At 44.1% G+C, this 22,084-nt stretch overlaps 1 protein-coding gene across 3 annotated transcripts in view; it reads right to left on the minus strand.

The window, feature by feature from the left end:
* Positions 1-22,084, minus strand: part of FYB1 (FYN binding protein 1) — an 80,251-nt gene that overhangs the window by 12,174 nt on the left and 45,993 nt on the right. For 2 of the 3 annotated variants that reach the window (XM_053301570.1, XM_053301569.1), the window contains 3 exons: positions 21,111-21,180; positions 19,413-19,527; positions 13,262-13,424 (listed from right to left, as the gene is read on the minus strand). In XM_053301570.1, coding sequence (XP_053157545.1) covers positions 13,262-13,424; positions 19,413-19,527; positions 21,111-21,180 — 348 coding nt within the window. Of the gene's footprint in view, positions 1-13,261; positions 13,425-19,412; positions 19,528-21,110; positions 21,181-22,042; positions 22,069-22,084 lie in introns of those variants that run through there. The other variant, XR_008317460.1, reaches the window with a different exon arrangement.

Here is a 22,084-nt window from a genome sequence, read left to right on the forward strand (position 1 = left end):
TACACCAGATATAACTGTAGTCGAGAGGAAAGAGAAACAAGTCAAAACAATCGACATAGCAATACCAGGGGATAGCAGAATAGAAGAAAAAGAAATAGAAAAAATAACAAAATAAAAAGATCTACAAATTGAAATTGAAAGGCTGTGGCAGAAGAAGACCAAAATAATCCCAGTGGTGATTGGCGCCCTAGATGCAATTCCAAAACAACTTGAAGAGCACCTCAACACCATAGGGGCCACAGAAATCACCATCGGCCAATTACAAAAAGCAGCTTTACTGGGAACAGCCTATATTCTGCGACAATATCTATAATAACAGCAACAACACTGATAATAAAATTCAGCCATCCCAGGTCCTTGGGCTCGATGTCTGGATAAAATAAACCAGTCAATAATACCTGTCTGACTGTGTAAATAAATAAATAAATAAATAAATAAATAATTGCCATTAGTTTAGTGCAAGAACAACATCCATTTCATTTTCCTATTCTGGAAAGGTCTTTTGGCACTGCTATTTTCTTCAGGACACTCAAACTGACTTTAAAAGGGCTCTCCTGGGTTGTGCGTGGTGGTCACTATGACTCAGTTTCCCCTCTGAAAACATAAGAATAATTGATAGAACTTTTCTTCCTCACAGTGGCATTTAAAAGCTGCAAGGCAAACATTCTGAACCCGATAATACAACTCCCTCGATGGCCTTTGAAACCTGAGTTCCTGTAATTCATTTCAAGACAGGAAGACTTCCCCTTCAATGAGGGACAATACACCACCACTTTTCTACAACTCCCTTGGGGAAATGAGCTCATATCTAGTGTATTCTATTCCCCTTTCCTGTCTTGCAGAAAGATAATCCTTGCCATTAGCAAGTCTGGGAGAGCAAATTATCGATTTTCATTGTCAAGGCCAGACAATGTATAAATCACAGTAGTATTGTTTAGAGAGAATTTTTGTCTCAAGCGTCAGTTGACAATTTCCTTCAAGACCACCCACCTTTGTTTCTGTGAAGCAAAGCAGTTATTGTAATATTATTAGCATTCAAACAGCTACATCCACTTGAGGTTTTCATAAGTAATTCCTCCCCACCACCCCACCCACAGCAAACAGACATAGTCCTGGAATCCAGATATCTGCGTGCAGGACTTTATGGCAGAGGGTGGACTAAGGATTCAGAGGTTATATAGCTGAATGTAAAGTAGCCACCTAATGGTGCAGCCAGGAAATGACTTGAATAGCAAGCCAGAAGTTTCTGGTTCAAATCCCCACTGGTTTGTTTCCCAGACTATGGGAAACATCTATATCGGGCAGCAGCGATATAGGAAGATGCTGAAAGGCATCATCTCATACTGTGTGGGAGATGGCAATGGTTAACACCTCCTGTATTCTACCAAAGAAAAACCACAGAGGAGAGCTGGTCTTGTGGTAGCAAGCATGGCTTGTCCCCATAGCTAAGCAAGGTCTGCCCTGATTGCATATGAATGGGCTACTTGATGTGTGAGCACTGCAAGATATTCCCCTCAGGGGATGAAGCTGCTCTGGGAAGAGCAGAAGGTTTCAAGTTCCCTCCCTGGCTTCTCCAAGACAGGGCTGAGAGAGATTCCTTCCTGCAACCTTGGAGAAGCCGCTGCCAGTCTGTGAAGACAATACTGAACTAGGTAGACCAATGGTCTGACTCAGTATATGGCAGTTTCCTATGTTCCTCTGTGGTTGCCAGGGGTCAACATCGACTCTACAGCACGCTTTACCTTTAATTATCTGGAAAGTCATAGACATTTAGGGACATAAGAAGCTGCCCGGTCTGACTTATACCAAGTCAAATCATTGGTCCATCCAGCTCAGTATTGTCTACCCTAACTGGCAGCAGCTTCTCCAAAGTTGCACCACTTGTTCTCTTGACCCTTGTCCCAAATGGTTTATTCTGTCTAGCAGGGAGGCTGTTGTAGACGGCCTGGTGGAAATCATAAATGCTTCTCTGAGGGAGGGCAGGATGCCTCCTTGTCTTAAGGAGGCAGTCATTAGACCTCTTCTAAAGAAGCCTGCGTTAGATCCCTCAGAGTTGAGCAATTATAGGCCTGTTTCCAACCTCCCGTGGCTGGGCAAGGTAATTGAGAGGGTGGTGGCCTCTCAGCTTCATGCAGTCTTGGAGGAAACTGATTATCTAGACTCATTTCAAACTGGCTTCCAGACTGGCTATTGGGTAGAGACTGCTTTGGCTGGCCTGATGGATGATCTCCAATTGGCAATTGACAGAGGAAGTGTGACTCTGTTGGTCCTTTTGGACTTCTTGGTGGCTTTTGATATTTTCGACCATAGTATCCTTCTGGAACGTCTGAGGGAGTTGGGGGTGGGAGGCACTGTTTTACAATGGTTCCTCTCCTACCTCTTAGATCGATTCCAGATGGTGTCGATTGGAGATTGTTGCTCTTCGAAATCTGAGCTTAAGGATGGTGTCTCTCAAGGCTCCATACTTTCTCCAATGCTTTTTAACATCTACATGAAACCACTGGGAGAGATCATCAGGGAATTGGAGCTGGCTGTTACCAGTATGCTGATGACACCCAGATCTACTTCTCTATGTCAAATTCTTCAGGAGCTAGCATATCCTCCCTAAATGCCTGCCTGGAAGCAGTAATGGGCTGGATGAGGGAGAATAAACTGAAGCTGAATCCAGATAAGACGGAGGTACTTATTGTGCGGGGTCAGAATTCTAGAGACAATGTGGATCTACCTGTTCTAGATGACTTCCCCAAAAGGAACAGGTTTGCAGTCTGGGAGTACTTCTGGATTCACACCTCTCCCTGGTTTCTCAGGTTGCTTTCTGTCAGCTCCAACTGATACACCAGCTGCACCCGTTTCTTGAGATCAATGACCTCAAAACAGTGGGACATTTGTTGGTAACCTTCAGACTTGACTTCTGTAATGGTCTGCCTTTGTACGTAGTCCGGAAACTTCAGTTGGTTCAGAATGAGGCAGCCTCTCTGGGTCACCTCGGAGAGACCACATTACTCCTTTACTGATGGAGTTACACTGGCTGCCGATAGGTTTCCGGGCAAAATACAAAGTGCTAGTTATAACTTATAAAGCCCTAAACAGCTTAGGCTGTGGGAAGAGAGCGTCTTCTTCACTACAAGCCCCACCACCCATTGAGGTCATCTGAGGAGGTCTGTCTCCAGTTACCACCAACGCATTTGGCGGCTACACAGAGACGGGCCTGCTTGGTCGCTGCCCCGAGATTGTGGAATGCGCTCCCTGCTGAGATACGATCCTCCCCATCTCTGCCAATTTTCAAAAAACACTTGATAACCCATCTTTTCGCCCAAGCTTTCTCAGCTTCCTAATTTTTTAGGTTTTAATTTCTGGTTTATTTTTATATTGTATTTTTTTTAATATGTTTTTAATGGTTTTATGCTATTGTTAATTGCCCAGAGACGGAAGTTTGGGGCGGTGCAAAAATTTGATAAATAATAATAAATAAAATAATAAATAAATAAATAAATAAATAAATAAGAGGCTAAGTTTTTATCAGTATATAGAAAAGCGATTAGAAAAGTTTCACTTTCCTAATGTCAAGCTGCTAGAAATGGCCATGCCGTTCCCTGGTTTTTGTCTGAAGGGTAGTCAGGGATTGCTTAAGGCAGTGAACTTCACTGGCAAAACACCTTCAATCGGCCGGTTCAGATGAAGTTGAGCTCATTGCCCCTTTGGGGCAGCAGGCTGAGGTTTATCTCAACCAGCCCCATTTGAGAGCCATTTCCCACTGTGCTGACCTCCACACAGTACTCCACTCTCCTCAGTGCTGGGAGGGCCCTTTAAGAAAGACAGAGATCTCTATTAAGAGCTCTGGGATGAAAGCACTGGGAAGGACTACACTTCCCAGCACTCTGTGCACACCTTCCAGGATGGTGCAGGGGTTCAAGAGGGCTCAACCTAATAGCACAAGGAGGGAAATGGCTTGACTAGCAAGCCAGAGGTTGCCAGTTTGAATCCCTGCTGGTATGTTTTCCAGACTATGGGAAAAACCTATATTGGGCAGCAGTGATACAGGAAGATGCTGAAAGGATCACCTCATCCTGTGTGGGAGATAGCTATGGTAAACCCTTCCTGTATTCTACCAAAGACAATCACAGCGCTCTGAGGTTGCCAGGAGTTGACACCGACTCGACAGCACACTTTACTTTTACCACCTCCCTTAAGGAGCAAAGTCCAGCACTGCAGAATGGGAATGGTCACCTCTACAAGGTGCCATGGAGAGTATGCAGAGTATTCCGCTCCGGCTGAAGCTTCACACAGACCCCATCAACAATTAGTCAAGGGGCTGCAGTTAGGGTTGGTGGAAGCTGCCTTACAATGAAGAACACTGGCTTCAGGTTTTTGTTGGTTGGTCATCAAATGCTGTAGCCCACCCTGAGCCTTTGGGAAAGGGTGGACTTAAAAATCGGAAATAAGAGCCTCAGCTGCTGATAATTCCTGTGGAAGAGCTAGCGAGGCAGATGTTCGGGCCTTTTGAAGGATGGTGGAGTTTTCTCATTTGTCCTGCCGAGAGCGAAACAGCAGCTTCTGTCATTATTTTCACTATCAAAGATGTGAAGAATGTCTTTGGGGGGAAATTTTTTAAATAGTTTTCTGTTAGGACATGGATGATCTACTTGGAGGGAGTTTAAAGACAGACAGGCCCAGAGGCAATGCCCAACCTTTTAAAACCAATGAAAAATCCACAGACGTAACAAGAATGAACATACATACGTACAGTATAATGAACATTTCCACTTACGTATACATCGTGCTCGTCTTCAGGAAAGCTAAATATATTGACTCTCAAAACAAATATCTTTCCCAACCACTGGTTATTGGTGACAAAGTAATGAGAAAATTCACTTCTTCCTTTTACAAGTCAGAAGACAAGAGAGATTTAACAAAACTGTGGCCAGATGGCTTGCCAGGGAAAGCTACCAGGGAACCAAAGAAGAACGGGCGTAACTATAATAGGGCAAGGGGAGACAGTTGTCTAGGGCCCACTGCCTTGTGGGGGCCCCCCAGAAGCAAGCAACATGACTGACTCCCACAGCCTTGCACCCGCCCGGGCTTCCTTCAGTTGTATTCATCCTCCGAAATTGATGTGAGTGTTAAAACCTGGAGCTACCAGAACAGCATGTCTTTCTCTAGTACCATTCAATGGCTTGCATCGTCCACAATTTACAAAACCTTAAAAAAAATAATTTAGGGCAATACTCTGCTTTTTGTTAACACTATTCAGCCTCATTTAAGATTTCTTTACTTCATGAGCTGAGCTTCAGTGAGGGGGGCACATTTTAAAATCTTGTCTCTGGGCCCACTCCAACCTTGCTACACCCCTGAAAAGAATGTATCCCTTTTCATAGTCAAGGTAGATAATTTCCCCAAAGAAGACCCTGTCTCAAAACTTATATACACTGGACATTTTACAATAAATATTTCCATACTTATTGCATCCTTGGATTAGCCTCCTTTTTTCTTCAAAGAGGAGCCAGTACAGTGCAAAGGCCTCCCCCACCCTGATTTTGCACAGGAGAGGAATATCACTTGAATGATCCTTCTCTGACACTTCTATAACAAATGGGCCTCTTGACCCACACAGTGTCAGGGGAGGTGGGGCAGGGTACCCAGCCAGCAAACACAGTCCTAGGCTTGTTTGCAAACACCAGTGGGTTTGTAACACTACACCGCAGGATTACTGGAGCCTTAACATTCACATCTGAAGTTTCATAGACCAAGTCAGATCTTTGCAGACTGGTCCGTCTAGATCGATATTCTCCACACTGACTGGCAGCAGCGGTCCAGGGTTCAGGCAGGAGCGAGCTTTTCCCAGCTCTACCCAGAGATGTAAAGAATTGAAGCTAGGACCTTCGGCGGACATTCTAGCTCTCAGCCGGGGCTGCACAGCTTTGGCCCTCCTGCTGTTTTTGGACTACAACTCCCATCATTCCCAGCCACAGTGGCCAAGAGTTAAGAATGATGGGATCTGTAGGCCAACATCTGCAGGAAGGCCAAAGTTGTGCAGCCCTGTGGTTTTCTGGAGAAGGTGAAAAACAGAGCAAGTGGATAATGTGACCAGGTGCAAAGGAGCACAAAGCTCCTATACGTTTAGTGGTTGTGTGTGTCTATTCACTTCTGTGAGAGAAAGTAAAGAGGTGCATTGAGGAAGTCTGGAGGCTAAATCTGTCCCCTGCCCCTGTTGACCCCATCCCATGAGAATCAGACATACACCTTTCTCCACATTCTGACTTTGTTTCTTCTCACTTTTATATATAAGAACATAAGAACAGCCCTGCTGGATCAGGCCCAAGGCCCATCTAGTCCAGCATCCTATTTCGCACGGTGGCCCACCAGATGCCGCTGGAAGCCCACAGGCAGGAGTTGAGGGCATGCCCTCCCTCCTGCTGTTACTCCCCTGCAACTGGTACTCAGAGGCATCCTGCCCTCTGACTAGTATGAGTTGATAGACCTCTCCTGCATGAAGTTATCCAAACCCCTCTTAAAGCCATCCAGGTTGTTGGCTGTCACCACATCTTGTGGCAGAGAATTCCACAAGTTGATTATGTGTTGTGTGAAAAAGTACTTACATTTGTTTGTCCTAGATTTCCTGGCTATCAGTTCCATGGGATGACCCCAGTTCTAGTGTTATGTGAGAGGGAGAAGAATTTCTCTCTATCTACTTTCTCCACACCATGCATGACTTTATAGACCTCTATCATGTCTCCCCTCAGTCATCTTTTTTCTACACTAAAAAGCCCCAGATGTTGTAGCCTTGCCTCATAAGAAAGGTGCTCTAGGCCCCTGATCATCTTGGTTGCCCTCTTCTGCCCCTTTTCCAGTTCTACAATGTCCTACAGTATGTTGGCAAGGATCTAAAGAACAGTGAATGGAGTGATGGGGAAAATAACTAAGTACTATTCCACGGACTCTGCCATAAGCACTAGCGGAAGACAACGAGGCTGTTCACAAGAGCAGCCCTACCCAGGTTTGGACAGCCCTACCTGGGTAGGGCTGCTCATGTGAAGCACCAGGATCGAGGTCGATCCTGCCACTGCCTCCCCACGTAGCCCAGGTACAGAGTCGTGTGTGTATGCTTGGGCTGCACGCAGCCCAAGCAGACACAAAGCCAGGTGCCTAGAGTGCCCAAATTAATGGAGGAACCCCTCAATGCACTGCACTTGTCTGGAGCGCTGGGACACATTTTCTCAGCTTCCAGAAGACTGCGTGGCTGGCAGAGGAGCCGGTCATGTGGGTGCTCAAGCTGTACAGCTGCCATCGCTGCTGGATCATCTGGGGGGAAGATAGGTGCTCTACTGCCTTCCCCTCCTGCTCGCCTGACCTCCCTGGCTCAGCAAAAGGTCATTTGAATGACCTTAATGTCTCAGGGGGTTGCATTATAGGGGAAGAAACATGGTGAATAAGGACTACAAATAAAACTCCAAAAGTAGTTTTGAAAGGATTGTGCACCAAGTCCTTAGCAAGGGCTTGTGCAAACCGAGCCCTTCCGGGTGCTTCTATCAAGCGAGGTGAGGTGAGTGGCCACCAGGGAGAGGACCTTTTCAGCTGTAGCACCCAGTTATGGAATAGCCTCCCTAGTGAGGTTCTCCTGGCTTCATCACTTTGTTCATTTAGACACCAGGTAAAGACCTTTTTGTTCACCCAGGGCTTTTAAATTCAGGTTTTCAGATTTGATCTGATTTTTAATTAATTTTAAAATGAATTTTTAAGCTGCTTTGTATTGAATTTTGTATTTTCTTTTCAGTTTTTTGGAAAACTGTTACGATTTAATGTGTTATGCGTTTTTATCATATGTTTTATTCCTCTGTTGTGAGCTGCCCAGAGAACAATTTGTTATGGAGCGGCTAACAAATAAAGTTTATTACATGCCAACCTGGTATGTATTACAGAGACCTGGCTAGGGGAGACTGGGGGCCCAGTGTGGTCCCAGCTTCTCCCTCCAAGGTACTCTATTAAGGAGCGGGTGAGGGACCGTGGGCGAGGAGGTGGAGTGGCTGTGGTTTATAAGAATAACCTTTCCCTTACCAGGATCCCTGTTAGAGGGTTGGACTATATCAAATGTGTGTACTTAAGTCTGAGGACAAGGGATAGACTGTTGGTGTCCATCAGAAGGGACTACCAACGGGACTTCTGTTGGTGTACCAATTGCCCCGCTGTTCAACAGAGTCCCTAACTGAGCTGACGGACTTGGTCTCGGATTTGGTCTTGGAGTCCCCAGGCTTGGGGTGCTGGGGGACTTCAATGTTCACTTTGGGAACGATTTGTCCGGGGTGTCTCAGGAATTCATAGCGGCCATGATGACTATGGGCCTATCTCAAGTGGTCTCGGGGCTGACACACATTGCTGGTCACACACTTGATTTGGTATTTCACTCTGATCAGGGTGGTGTTCCGTGGGTGGGCAATCCTGTGATTTCCCCATTGTCATGGACGGACCACCATCTGGTTAAGGTTGGACTCACAATCACTTCCCACCATCGCAGGGGCGAGGGACCTATTAGGATGGTCTGCCCGAGAAGGTTATTGGATCCAATAGGATTTCAAGAAGCCTTGGAGGGATTTAGTGTTGGCTCTGCCAGTGATCCTGTTGATGCCCTGGTGGAGAACTGGAACAGCAAACTCACCGGGGCAGTAGACATGATTGCTCCTAAGCGTCCTCTCCGACCCGCTTCAAAACTGGCCCCTTGGTATATGGAAGGACTACAGGGGCTGAAGCGGCGAGGTAGATGACTGGAGCACAAGTGGAGAAAGACTCAACTCTAATCCGACAGATTGCAACATAGAGCTCATTTGAAGACCTATGCTCAGGTGATACGTGCGGCAAAGAAGCGATTCTTTTCTGCCCGTATTGCATCCGCAAGTTCACGTCCGGCAGAGTTGTTCAGGGTTGTGAGAGGGCTAGTATGTGCCCCTCCTCCCTTGAATCAGAATCTGGAACCATCGATTACCAGCTGTGATGTTTTTAATGAATTCTTTGTGGAAAAATTTCTCGTATTTGGGCCGACTTAGACTCTGTCTCCACAATTACTTCAGTGTCTGATGTGGAGGTGTCCAGCGACTCCTCTTGTGTAGATAGGTTGGATCAGTTCCAGTTTGTGACTCCTGAGGATGTGGACAAGCTGATTGGAACGGTGCAGCCTACCACCTGCTCTCTTGACCCTTGCCCAACATGGCTTATACTATCTAGCAGTGGGGTTGTTCTAGAAGGCTTAGTAGAGATTATAAATGCGTCTCTGAGGGAAAGTAGGATGCCTCCTATTCTTAAGGAGGCAATTATTAGACTGCTTCTGAAGAAGCTTACCTTGGATCCCTCAGAGCTGAGTAACTACAGGCCTGTCTTCCGTGGTTGGGCAAGGTGACTGAGAGGGTGGTGGCCTCCCAGCTCCAGACAGTCTTGGAGGAAACGGATTATCTAGACCCATTTCAAACTGGCTTCCGGGCTGGCTATGGGGTGGAGACTGCCTTGGTTGGCCTGATGGATGATCTCCAATCGGGAATTGACAGAGGAAGTGTGACTCTGTTGGTCCTTTTGGACCTCTTGGCGGCTTTTGATATTATCGACCATAGTATCCTTCTGGAGCGTCTGAGGGGGTTGGGAGTGGGAGGCACTGCTCTGCAGTGGTTCCACTCCTACCTCTCGGGCAGGTTCCAGATGGTGTCCCTTGGAGACTGTTGTTCTTCAAAATCTGAACTTTTGTATGGTGTCCCTCAGGGCTCCTTATTGTCTCCGATGTTATTTAACATCTACATGAAACAGCTGGGAGAAATCATCAGGAAATTTGGTGCAGGGTGTTATCAGTATGCTGATGATACCCAGATCTATTTCTCCATGTCAGCATCATTGGGAGAGGGCATAACCTCCCGAAATGCCTGTCTGGAGTTGGTAATGGGCTGGATGAGGGATAACAAACTGAGACTGAATCCAGATAAGACAGAGGTACTCATTGTGCGGGGTCAAAACTCGGGAGATGATTTTGATCTGCCTGTTCTGGATGGGATCACACTTCTCCAGAAGGAACAGGTACGTAGTCTGAGAGTGCTTCTGGATCGAAGTCTCTCCCTGGTGTCCCAGGTTGAGGCAGTGGCAAAAGGTGCCTTCTATCAGCTTTGGCTGATACGCCATCTGCATCCGTTTCGTGAGATAGATGATCTCAAAACAGTAGTACATCTCCTGGTAACCTCCAGACTGGATTACTGTAAAGTGCTCTCTGTGGGGTTGCCCTTGTATGTAGTCTGGAAACTACAGTTGGTTCAGAATGCAGCAGCTGGGTTGGTCTCTGGGTCATCTAGGAGAGACCATATTGCTCCTGTATTGAAGGAGTTGCACTGGCTGCCGATATGTTTCCGGGCAAAATACAAGGTGTTAGTAATAACCTATAAAGCCCTAAACAGCTTGTGCCCTCGGTATTTAAGAGAATGTCTTCCTCATTATGAACCCCACTGCCCACTGATATCATCAGGAGAGGTCCGTCTTCATTTGCCACTGGCTCGTCTGGTGGCTACTCGGGGACTGGCCTTCTCTGTTGCTGCCCCGAGGCTTTGGAATGCGCTCCCTGATGAAATAAGAGCCTCCCCATCTCTGACAATTTTTAAAAAGTCTTTAAAGACTCATCTGTTCACCCAGGCTTTTAACTGATACTGTTTTGATTGTTTGTAATGTTGTTTTAGAAAGTTGCTTTAAATTGTTTTTTTTAATTGTGTTTTAAATTGTGTTTTAAATTGTGTTTGTTGTGTTTTAAATTTCCTGTTTTTGTTTTTAACTAATGTTTTAATGCTGTTTTTATCTTGCTGTAAACTGCCCAGAAACGTAAGTTTTGGGCGGTATAAAATAGGTTAAATAAATAAATAATAAATAATGAAATAACAAATAATTAATTAATTATTATTATTATTTAACAACAGAGGGATTCTGGATTTGTCAAACAATATTCTGAGTCGGAAACAACATTTCCATGAATGAAAGAGGCTGTGAGAAGAAGGGCACTTTTGGATCCATCATCATCTGTAGATGTTGGACAACTGACTTCATTGGTTGTTCAGTCCTTGATATAATCCAGGGGCAGTGATGTAACTACTGTTGCTAATGGTGACTGACATTTCATGCTGCAGAATGGCAGCATTAGGAATCCGTTTCACTGGAGCTGTTATGCAATGAGCTAAAAATAGCATACAGGCACCTTCCATTGGAAACAGTGCTCTGGAAGTGCCCGCACGATGCTTTAGGCCACTGCACAACTTCCCATCTCTGCCACACCCCCAGGTCTGCCTTTCACATTGCAGAGCAGCCCTGGTGGGTCCCTAACACCAATCAACTTTGTTAACTTGGCAAAGAGGCACCTTATAATGTGGTGATTCTCTTTATTTAGCAGGGGGAGAGTAACTGGCCCTATCAACCCCCAGCTCAGAACCTCCAGTGACTGTTGCTGGTTACTGTCTTATGTTTCTTTTTAGACTGTGAGCCCTTTGGGGACAGGGAGCCATCTTATTTATTTGTTGTTTCTCTGTGTAAACCATCCTGAGCCATTTTTGGAAAGGTGGTACTGAAATTGAATAAATAAATAATAAATAAATAATATTCTGCAGCATGGAATTTGTTGGCGTTGGAGTCCCAGTGCATCGACCTTTTGCACCAACTAGCCTAATGACCACTAGTGGCATTGGGAGAAGAGATCATGAGTAAGAGTCTCCCTATCTGTCCCTACTCTGTGATCTGTCCCTACTCTGTGATCCCTACTTCTTGTGCTGAGTCACAATCCTTCCTTTCCTCCTAGAAAGCAGATGGAAACATCTCTCTCTCTCTCTCCTTACCTATTCATTATGTAGTCCTTTAGATTAGGACTTTCCTATCCTTATCAATGGCTACGAGTCAGAGGGCTTTGGGCCACCTCCAGCCTCAAAGGCTGGATACCTCTGAGTACCAGTTGCAGGGGAGTAACAGAAGGAGAGAGGGCATGCCCTCAACTCCTGCCTGTGGCTTCCAGCGGCATCTGGTGGGCCACTATGTAAAACAGGATGCTGGACTAGATGGGCCTTGGGCCTGATCCAGCAGGGCTGTTCTTATGTTCTTATCCAAATCTACTTAACCAATAAATACCTAGTATTTAGTTCTACAAGAATCTCCATGTGTTTTCGCTAAATAGCTGCAACAACATAACCATCCTCTGCTACGTACTCTGTAACTGGAGTGTGTGCTCTCTCTTCCTCAGTGCTCTGCTGTTTATCTACTGGGGGTAAAATTAACAACCCCCAAGAGAATTTTGGTCACTGTTATAAGAGCCATATTAAGGTTAGCAGAGGCCTCTAGAATAAAAGGCCTCTCAGCTTTGAAGCCCAGGAATATGTACTGGGAGACTCCATCCAGTTAGACTTATATCAACTCCTCTTGCTTCCGCCCAGAACTGCAGTGCCTGTGTACCCTCTTTTAGCCCCACTTCAGCAGTTATTTATGCATCCTCCAAAGCTATCCATATCTCATTTATTCATTGTCTCCATGGCTTCATTAAAAAGTGGATTTGAGATCACTAAACAGCACCAAAGTGCATTGAAAAGCATTGTGTGGTTTTGCTTTTAACAGGCAGTATTTTCTTTAAGATTGACTTAACTCTGCTGTAAAAAGCATGCCCAAGACAGAAGAACAGCAACAGAACATAGACCCCAGCATGAGCATACAGGTGGTGTCGGGCAATGGAGACCCAACCTCAGTATACACACTTATAAAAATGGTAGGAATTCACCTATCCGAATTCATCTATTCACAATTCCTAGGTGGCCAGAAATTTCGCTGAAAGGAGCCATTTTGTGGCTCTTGTTAAAAATAAATAAATTCTTGTGATATTTCATGGTAAATTCAATTGTCAAAATTTGGGGTTTGGGGAGCATTGCTGGACAGCTGGGGACCCACAGAGCATGGTATGGCACTTTATTTCTAATTTTTCTGCCTTTTGCAGCCTTTTAAAGCATTTTTTAACCTCCAGGAATCCAATTCCCATAGCCTCAAACTCTCGTTCCATTATCTGTGGTTGTAGCCAAAAACAGAACCCTCGCGGTTGAGGGTCACCTGTATAAAATACCAAGGCAATGAGGGACCCAAAACACTTGCTCAGAACATGTTCCATAATTAATGTGGACCAACTACTTGCTACATCTGTCCTGTTCTTGTATGCTCAATGAGCCACTGTACCCATGCACCACTAAGAGGTGTGGGAGAGGATTAGTCTTGTGTGCTTTTTACTTACATTTTCCTTCTCCATTCCTACACAGGACTTTCGTATCATCAACATCTTTTATAACTTGAACAGATTCTCCTGGCTTCACTTGTAAGTCTTTTGAGCCTCGTTTCTTAGGAGATGGAGCTCGATTTATGGTTGTAGAATAGAGAACTTTAATATCACCGTCATACTGTAAAAACGAAACAAAAAAGGGTTGAGTGCATACACAAACACACACACTATATGCACAATTGGTAGAATTAAAATCACCATGTATTTTCTTCTTTATTCTTACTACTGAATTGTAGACAGTGTATTTGAGGTTCCAGAATTTAAAGTGCAGTCTGCACACATGGCTATCCAATTTAGGATTCTGGCACAAGCAGCATTTCCCTCCATGCTTGAGCCCTGGGTGAGACTCATGCTTGGGTCTGTGACTTTATACATAGTGGGAAATGAGAGTGCACTTCCCTGCCCTACTCCCCCAAGGCACTTGCCCCATCCCCAACACCATTGGGTATCCACAGTTGGTGTAACATGCTTAAAGGCATACATGCATGGTATCTGGGAATCAATCATGACATGTAATCAGGGCCAATGTGCACTCTAAGCATATTTATTTTATTTTTATTCTGCTTTTCCTCTAAGGAGCCCAGAGCGGGGTACATAGTTATGTTTCTCCTCACAATAACTCTGTGAGGTAATATATGCCCTGTTTGAACCTTACAGAAAGGTACAATGTTTGTTCACAGAAATGTGCTATGAACATAATAAAGGAGGACCTTAATAATGAAATTTGCACTTCCTCGGGATCACGTCCTCAAACTCTCTCCTGAGACAATCGAATAACTTCCCCTTGTAGTCATAATAGAAACTTGATTGATATTATTCAGAATGGGGAAGTGTACCACTTTCACATTTTTTTCTCAGGGGAACTAAAGATAAATGTTATCTGTTCTCCAAGGCAGAGTTTTTTATTGCTTTGTTATCAGTTTACACCATGGAATTTTTGAAATTAAGAGTCTGATTCTAAACACTGTCAATAGGAACAGGGGCGTAACTAGGAGAGAGGGGGCTCGTGTTGACTCACCCCCCCAGTGAGGGAGATAATGAAGAAAACAGGGAGGGGTGGATCTGGGGGGCTCTCAGGAGCTGGAGACCCCGGGTTCTTTGAACCCATCTTCTCATAGCTATGACCCTGAGTAGGAAATATATCACAATGAGTTGAATGGGAATATTCATTACTAAGTAAGTGTTTATGTGACTGCAGCCTGACAGCAGTCTTTTTACTCAGAAGTAAATCCCAAGTAAATCAATGGAATTCATATTATAGGGAAAGGTCTGTTGAGCATAGCAGCATACTCAGAAATAAGGGGGGGGGGGAATAGCCTAGAGACATGGAGTAAGTCCACCCAATCTCAGTGGTTGACCTACTGTGCAATGTTCTATGTGTGTTTTAATGGAATGTGCACACAGTTGCACAAGAGCGCTCTTCTACAAATGCACAAAATTGTACCAATGGAGTTATGTGACCGACAGCCACTGGCAATTATGCCCATCAATCACACAACTGTGTTTGTGCAATTTTTGTGTTGGTGCAAGAGCACTCTTGAGCAATTGTATGCATGTTCCATTAAAACACACACTGAATGTGTGACCCCTGCTAACTGGGTAAAGAGGCAACTTTTTAATGTGGTGATTCTCTTTATTTAGCAGGGGGAGAGCAACTGGCCCTATCCACCCTCAGCACAGTGCCTCCAGTGACTGTTGCTGGTGTGTGTCCTATGTTTCTTTTTAGAATGTGAGCCCTTTGGGGACAGGGAGCCATTTTATTTATTTCTCTATGCAAACCACTTTGCAAACTTTTGTTGAAAAGCGGATTATAAATATTTGTTGTTGTTGTTGCTGTTGAATGTTGCACAGTATGTCACCCACTGAGTTTGGGTGGACTTACTCCCTGGCAAGTCCCAGTGAACTCAGTTAAACTTTTAAGTAAACACGTTAGTGCACTATGCATTTTATTCCAATATTAAGGGAAGGCATTTGAGGCTTTGCATGCAGAAAAGTTAAACACCTGATTTTGTAATTTTAATAACAGTTTGGGTTCTGAAAACTTGTCTATATGTATTTCCTCACACACTTTGTTTTTCATTGAAGACTTTCTCTAGGTGTTCTCTTTGGAGTTGAAACGTTACTCTATTAGGAGTAGAACAGTTTGGGTGGTAGTCCTGGCACTTTGGAAATACCAACCATTGGACCCTCCTTATTTTCAGTAAAAATCTCCAAGGTGTTTTCCAGATTACATGTTGCAACAGTTTCGTAACATGTCCAATAAGCGCCCCTCCGCACTGTTCATGTTTTGACATTGTGGGCATTGCGCTGTCACTAGGGTACCATCCATATTTCCCATGCCTTGTTCAGGTTTGTTGTTGTTGTTGTTATTCATTCATTCATTCATTTATTCATTTATTTGATTTCTATACTGCCCTTCCAAAAATGATGCATTATGCCCCTATAACGTGGTAAAAGTGCTACAGGAAAGTAGCTGTATTTTTCTGTTATAGGGAGCCTTGCCCTGCATTTTAAATACACACATTGTAGCATGTTGCAGTATGAACAGTTCTCCCCCCGCCCCGTGCAGTGTGGCCAGAACCTAAGGGGTATACACTTGAGTCAAATGGGCCATAACCCAAAATTTGGCTTTTAAAAAAGCCAAATCTGGCAACAGAGCTCCACCCATGCTTGCTTCCTACTCCCCCTTGCCGTTGGGAGAGAAATACGCAGGGAGAAATCTCAGCTTTCCCCTCCTTTCCTCCCCACAGACCCCAAACCCCACACCTCCCTCCTCGTCCGCTTGCTTCCAATATAACTTGAGTTTGTCAACACAGAATAAGAGGGGAGAGCAGCTGAGCAGATTTCTGAATCCAAACCTTTCTCGTGCACTTTTTACTGATGAGGAAGCCCATTGAACTAAATCATTTACTTCTGTGCAACCCCACTTGTTTACTACAAGGCAAAGGGCAGGGAAAGAGAACAGTCACTTACTTAAAAGGAAGCCCATTGAACTGAATCATGACTCATTTACTTCTGTGCAATCCCACAGCCCTCACTGGAAGAGCGCTCGCCTCCCCTCTCCTATGTATGTATGTATGTATGTATGTATGTATGTATGTATGTATCTCTCTCTCTCTCTCTCTGCATGCCAGTTCAAGTCTTTCCCACTTCCTGGCTCACCACAGGATTCCCTTTTGCCCCTACCCACAAATAAGCAGTTCCCTTGTTTTTTCACTCCAAAGGATCTCCTCATGCACCCCACTTCCCCTCTTTTCTTTTTTAAACCCCCCCCCCCATTTTTTCTTGCACAAAACTGGAATGATGCAAGACAAAGTTAGAATTTTGTTTTGGAAAGGTGCTTCCCCCTGCAGGGGGATTTGTGCAAGGCAGCCTAGAAATTACGAAGAAGAAGAAGAAGAAGAAGAAGAAGAAGAAGAAGAAGAAGAAGAAGAAGAAGAAGAAGAAGAAGAAGAAGAAGAAGAATAAGAATTCACATCACCCTGCCACACCAAAACTCCATTGACCCAAATGGAGCAGGAGGAGGGGCAGATAAATGTGTTTCAAGGAGAATATGGACAGTCCTGCCTTGAAAACATGTTGCAAAGGACAGAAAATATGACTGGCCACCAGCCTACAACGAAGCACTGAATAACGCTTTACTCATGGTTTTAAACCGTTGCACTATTCTGTCAAACTTTGCAATGCTTTACCCATTGCAAATTTTGTAGTCTGGAAAACGCCCAGGTCTTTAATGCCAAGCATTCAGGATTGGGCAAGCTTTCCGGCTTGTTCTGTTTCTGTTTCTCTGGTTGTTTGGCTACCTAATGATGCCAATTGGTTTCGTATTATTGGGGTTTTAGCTTTTTGCTGCTGGTTGCCATTGTTTTTCTGTGTTAATTAGTTAAAGGAAATCCCCAACTTACAAATGAGTTGTTTGTATGTGCAGGTTGGTGTTTCCCTGCTAACTGAGCAATGAGGCACCTTTTGCAGTGCTGATTCTCTTATATTTAGCAGGGGGAGAGCTACTGGCCCTGTCCCGACCCTCCAGTGGCTGTTGCTGGTATCTGCCTTTTATTTCTTTTTAGATTGCGAGCCCTTTGGGGACAGGCAAGCGGCCATCTTATTTATGTATTTGTTTTTCTATGTAAACCACTTTGAGAACTTTGCTTGAGAACTTCACCCAAGATTTTTAACTAGATTTGTGGTTTTAAATTGTTTTAAGGGTTTAATACTCTTTTAGTTTGTTTTGTGATGCTGAAAACCTCCCAGAGACAGAGGTTTGGGGTGTGTGTGTGTGTGTATACACACACACAAATAAAAAATGAAATAAAATAATGATAAAGGCGGCCCATTTTGAGGAATGCCTGCAGGCTAAACAACATGTAACATGGGAGATTCACGATTGGATCTCTCAGGGTTTAATTTTAATTTTAAAATAGCTGCAGGGTATTCTGATTTTGATCTAAGCAGCAGCGGTAGGAGAGAGGGTGTTAAAACCTTTTCCTCTATGCTGTTTTTCTGATACAAAACCATCCCACCCAACAGCTAGCACACTGTAGCGGGGGAGGTGGGGGGAGAATACAGGCACAATAATTGAATTAAGTGGGATGAATTTGGTGGTGGGGCAGAGGAGAAGGAATATATTATTTACCTAGCGTAGGATTTAAAAAACTATATCCCTCCATTGGCTCTGCTCATCAGTGAATTCAGTGGAGGCAGAGTTAGGTTAGTTAGGAATAATTTATAAGCAACCTATTATTTTTGTACCACATAGCCCAAGAATGGGTAAAAATTAGGTCACGGTCCACAGATTTCCAGTGGATCACCTAGTGATGGTCAGTAACAGCGATTATTGCAAAAGATCTGATTCTGCAAGAAGAATACAGGCACAATAATTGAACGTTCTCAAGCAAGAGCTCACTTAACAGAGATTAGTTTACCCCTTAACTATTAAGAGGTCCTATGTATGACCACTTGCTTTCAAGGGTGTTCACAGAAATAATGCTTAGTATGTGGGGTGGGGGGCAAGATTTAGTTTAAGTTTTTCCCCACCAGCACACCACCCACCCCCTGCCTATTAATTGTAGGAGGCCTATTAATTGTAACCACAGGCCACTGGCCTGATTCTATATTCTTTATACCAGGGCTTTTCAACTTTGGATGGCCAGATGTAGTTGGACTACAACCCCACCATCTCCTGCCACAATGGCCATCCATTGTTGGGAACCGCTGCTTTGTCCTATTGACACACACATCCTCCACACCACCGCATGGTGAGAAAGGGAACCCACAAGGGTGAAAGGGGCCTGGGCTGTGCCTATGCATGTGGTTTGCCACATTATATGTTTTGGAACCAATCTGTAACAACCATCTTTAAATTCACCATAAAACATTAATTCAGTACAATAAGTCTCTATACAAATCAGACAATTCAGAACTCAGACCAGATTCAAGCCATGCATAAGGCCAGTTGAGATGAATGCAGCCTTTACATACAATAGTGTTGAAGCTGCACCAAGAACATGCCCACCCAGATATTACTGGCAGATGTGCCAATGCGCTCATGGCACATTCTGGAAACACGTGAGAGAGGCATTCATCCGAATCACCTCTCTACATATGCTCACAAACCCAGCTTAAATGGGTTTTAAAGGGGCGGGCATGTTCTCAGCATGGCCCCAATGTTACGGTGTGTAAAGGGCTGTGTTTCTCTGCACTGGCCTCCTCAAGGCTCCATTTCACATCTTTTACATAAATCTATGATCAACGTTGGCAGTGAAGTTCCAGGCATTCATTTAAAATGCAGCAACTTAAAATTAGATTTAGGATATTCAATGAATTCAGAATTTGGGGGGCCGCTACTGACACCCAGACTTGCTTTGTTAATTTTAAAATGCATCAGTAGACTAGTAACGTAAAACATATTGGGAATCTATAATAGAGTGACCACACAAGTCTACAAGTAGTCCAGTACCTCCATAGTCTTAGTGGCATTTACCCTTGAAAGCATTTATCTTTGTAAATGAGAACTTTTCGTTTCAGTAGCAGAAGACATCCATGGATAATGAAAAATGAAAAATTATGAATTCAACTATATGGGGATGATGGCTCAATTAGGATTTACCTTAAACTTTTTCCGGAATTCTTTCTCCTCTTTCTCCATCTTCTTAAGTTTCTGTGAATCTCGGTCATCTGATTTGCCCCTCCCAAAGCTCAGGGATTTTGCATTTAGCGCTAGACTAAAACATCAGATTGCAAAATAAACAAAATCCCAAGATTATCAGTATATAGACTTGGTACATTTTTAGGCAGTTGTGAAACAGTAAGGCAGTTCACACAACTCATCAGACTGTGTAGAATTCAGGAGCTGTGTGCGCTCCCAGTGTTCGATTATGTGCTCACAAAAACCTAGGTAGGAAGAGGGAGGAGTGATTGTCTGCAAGAGAGGAACTGGGTAGGATGGCTTTTCCTCCGACCTTGTTAAGATGCTGGGTAGGATGGCGCTGCCCTACTCAGCTCCTCTCTTACACATGATCACTCCTCCTCCTACCTAGTTTTTTGTTCATATGTGGTCAAAAATCGGGTGCACACACAGCTCCTGAAGCTGGGTAGGACACTTGTCCTACCCAGTTTTTGATTGTGTGAACTGCCTTATTATGTGTGTCTTTGTCAGTTACGGCCTGATTAAAGAACTAGGGGCCCTTGTGAACAACCTATGCTCCATTTGAGTTTGTTCTGGAAGGAGATGAAGCTGAATGAATGCACTGCTGGGGAGACAGTAGCAGCAGTGGGGAAGGATGGAGGGCCAAGCAAGCTGGTCGCTGCTACAGGAACAGCAGTGGAAGGCAGACAGACAGAGCACACCCTAGGAGGGGGAGGAGGGATGTGCGTGGTGGGAATAGGCTTCAGCCCAGGCACCAGGGCTGGCAAGGTGGGGGATGGGGCTATTGAGGCGAGGTGGGGGGCAAGGTGGCACTTTGCACCTTGTTCCAGGCATCAAAGGCATAGGGGTGTCACTGGATTAAACCACAGTTTCATATCTTGGCTTGTGTATTAACTGTTAGAATAAGCCACAGTTTCCTGAATTTCTGAAACTGAAGTTCATTCTAAACCAAAAGCAGAGATTTTAATCCTCTACCCTAGTATGCAAAAGAGGAGAGGATGTGAACCCAAGGCTCAGTTCTCCTCAGGCACATAGCACTAAGCCATGGTTTAACATTACATGTGCATGAGGTCACCCTCTCTCAAGCTCTGGCATATCGTGCATGGGTACCTCAACCAGTAACGTGGTGTGCACGCAAGCTGCACAATGCAAAAACTGCACAAATGACACATCGCACAGTGGGAATAATGGGCGTACTCTTGTGCCACATCATTTGTGCAGTTTTTGTGTTTGCGCAATTGCACAACTTGCATACACATGTTAATGGGCCAGTGTACCCTTGCATAGTATGTCAGCTAATCTGTCAGCTTGTTGAAGGTATTGCTAAGATAATGAGGAGATTCTCACGATCAGCAAAAAGTGGGCTAATCATGGTTACCTCATCACACTAGCAGCCCCTTTACCATGAGTGGGCAAGCTGGAATGATGTGCCAGGGTGGGACTTCCTACCTGCTTTCGACACTGAGGAGGAAATGGGGTTAAATGTTCAAATGGGGCTTACATGGAATTGAAATGCTTAATTCATGACCCAGTCTATCAGAATGGGTGTTAACCTTTAGTTTTCTGTCAAAATTGATAGTAGGTTTAATAGCAGTTCTGATACAATCAAGCCAGGCAAAAAAGACATTTGCAAACAGACCTAATAAATATGTTCATTACCTCATTTCGGTTGGTGGGGGAGGGAATTCAGATGGCTCAACGTCATCATAGACATCACTATCCCCAGAATCTGAAATGATAATCATTTATGAAAATGAACATCAATATACAGTCACTGTGCATTGGGTAACATTTTGTAGGATATTACATTCATGCAACAGCCTGGCAAGTGGTTTATTTTATGATGTTTCTCATATTAATGGTTTTGAACAATCAGCTAAGGTACTGTAAGCATACTAGTAGAATCAGTCTGTTCCACTTGCTGATTGTGGCTGATTTCCTGCACGAAATTCCATCTACCTTGCAATGGAACATTTGTGCAGTTGCACAAGAACAATCTGGTACAAGATGCAAGGATTTCACAAACACAGGGTGAAATAGAGGGCCACTGGAAATAATGGCATTCTTTTTGTGCAACTGCCTTTGTGAAATTCTTCCATCTTGTTTAAGAGTCCTCTTGCACAACTGTGCAAATATTCAGTTGCAAGGCATACAGAATAATGCCCAGTCTGTCAGCCTACATGGACTAGACCTTTATGGTCCCACCTTGTGAGCAGGACATCCAAATCAACATCCAAATCACATTAAAAGTTCAGAATTAAATCCATTCAGTAGCATTTGATTACTTTTCTTGGAAATTTGTATTCTACACTTTTTCAATACTATTTTAAAGGGCAGGTGCTTGTAATGTGTGCTATCATTATCTGTTTTCAAGATGAAAGGTTGTAATGAAAAGAGCCCTGGCGGGATTTTTAATAATGTGGTTTGTATTGGACTGTAAATGAATGAATTCTGAAGGGGCGTGTTCATCATTTGAATGGCCATCATCTTGTTTCAAGATGGGAGATGGAAAAAATTATTTCTGGATATCCTAGTCCTCCATTCCATGACCTATGAAGTGTTTATTGGACTGTAAATAAATGGCTCCCTACCTCTGGTATGTCCATCTACTCAAACTCTAGGAAAAGCCAGAT

This window comes from Hemicordylus capensis, chromosome 2, assembly GCF_027244095.1.
Source record: "Hemicordylus capensis ecotype Gifberg chromosome 2, rHemCap1.1.pri, whole genome shotgun sequence".
Lineage (NCBI taxonomy): Eukaryota > Metazoa > Chordata > Lepidosauria > Squamata > Cordylidae > Hemicordylus > Hemicordylus capensis.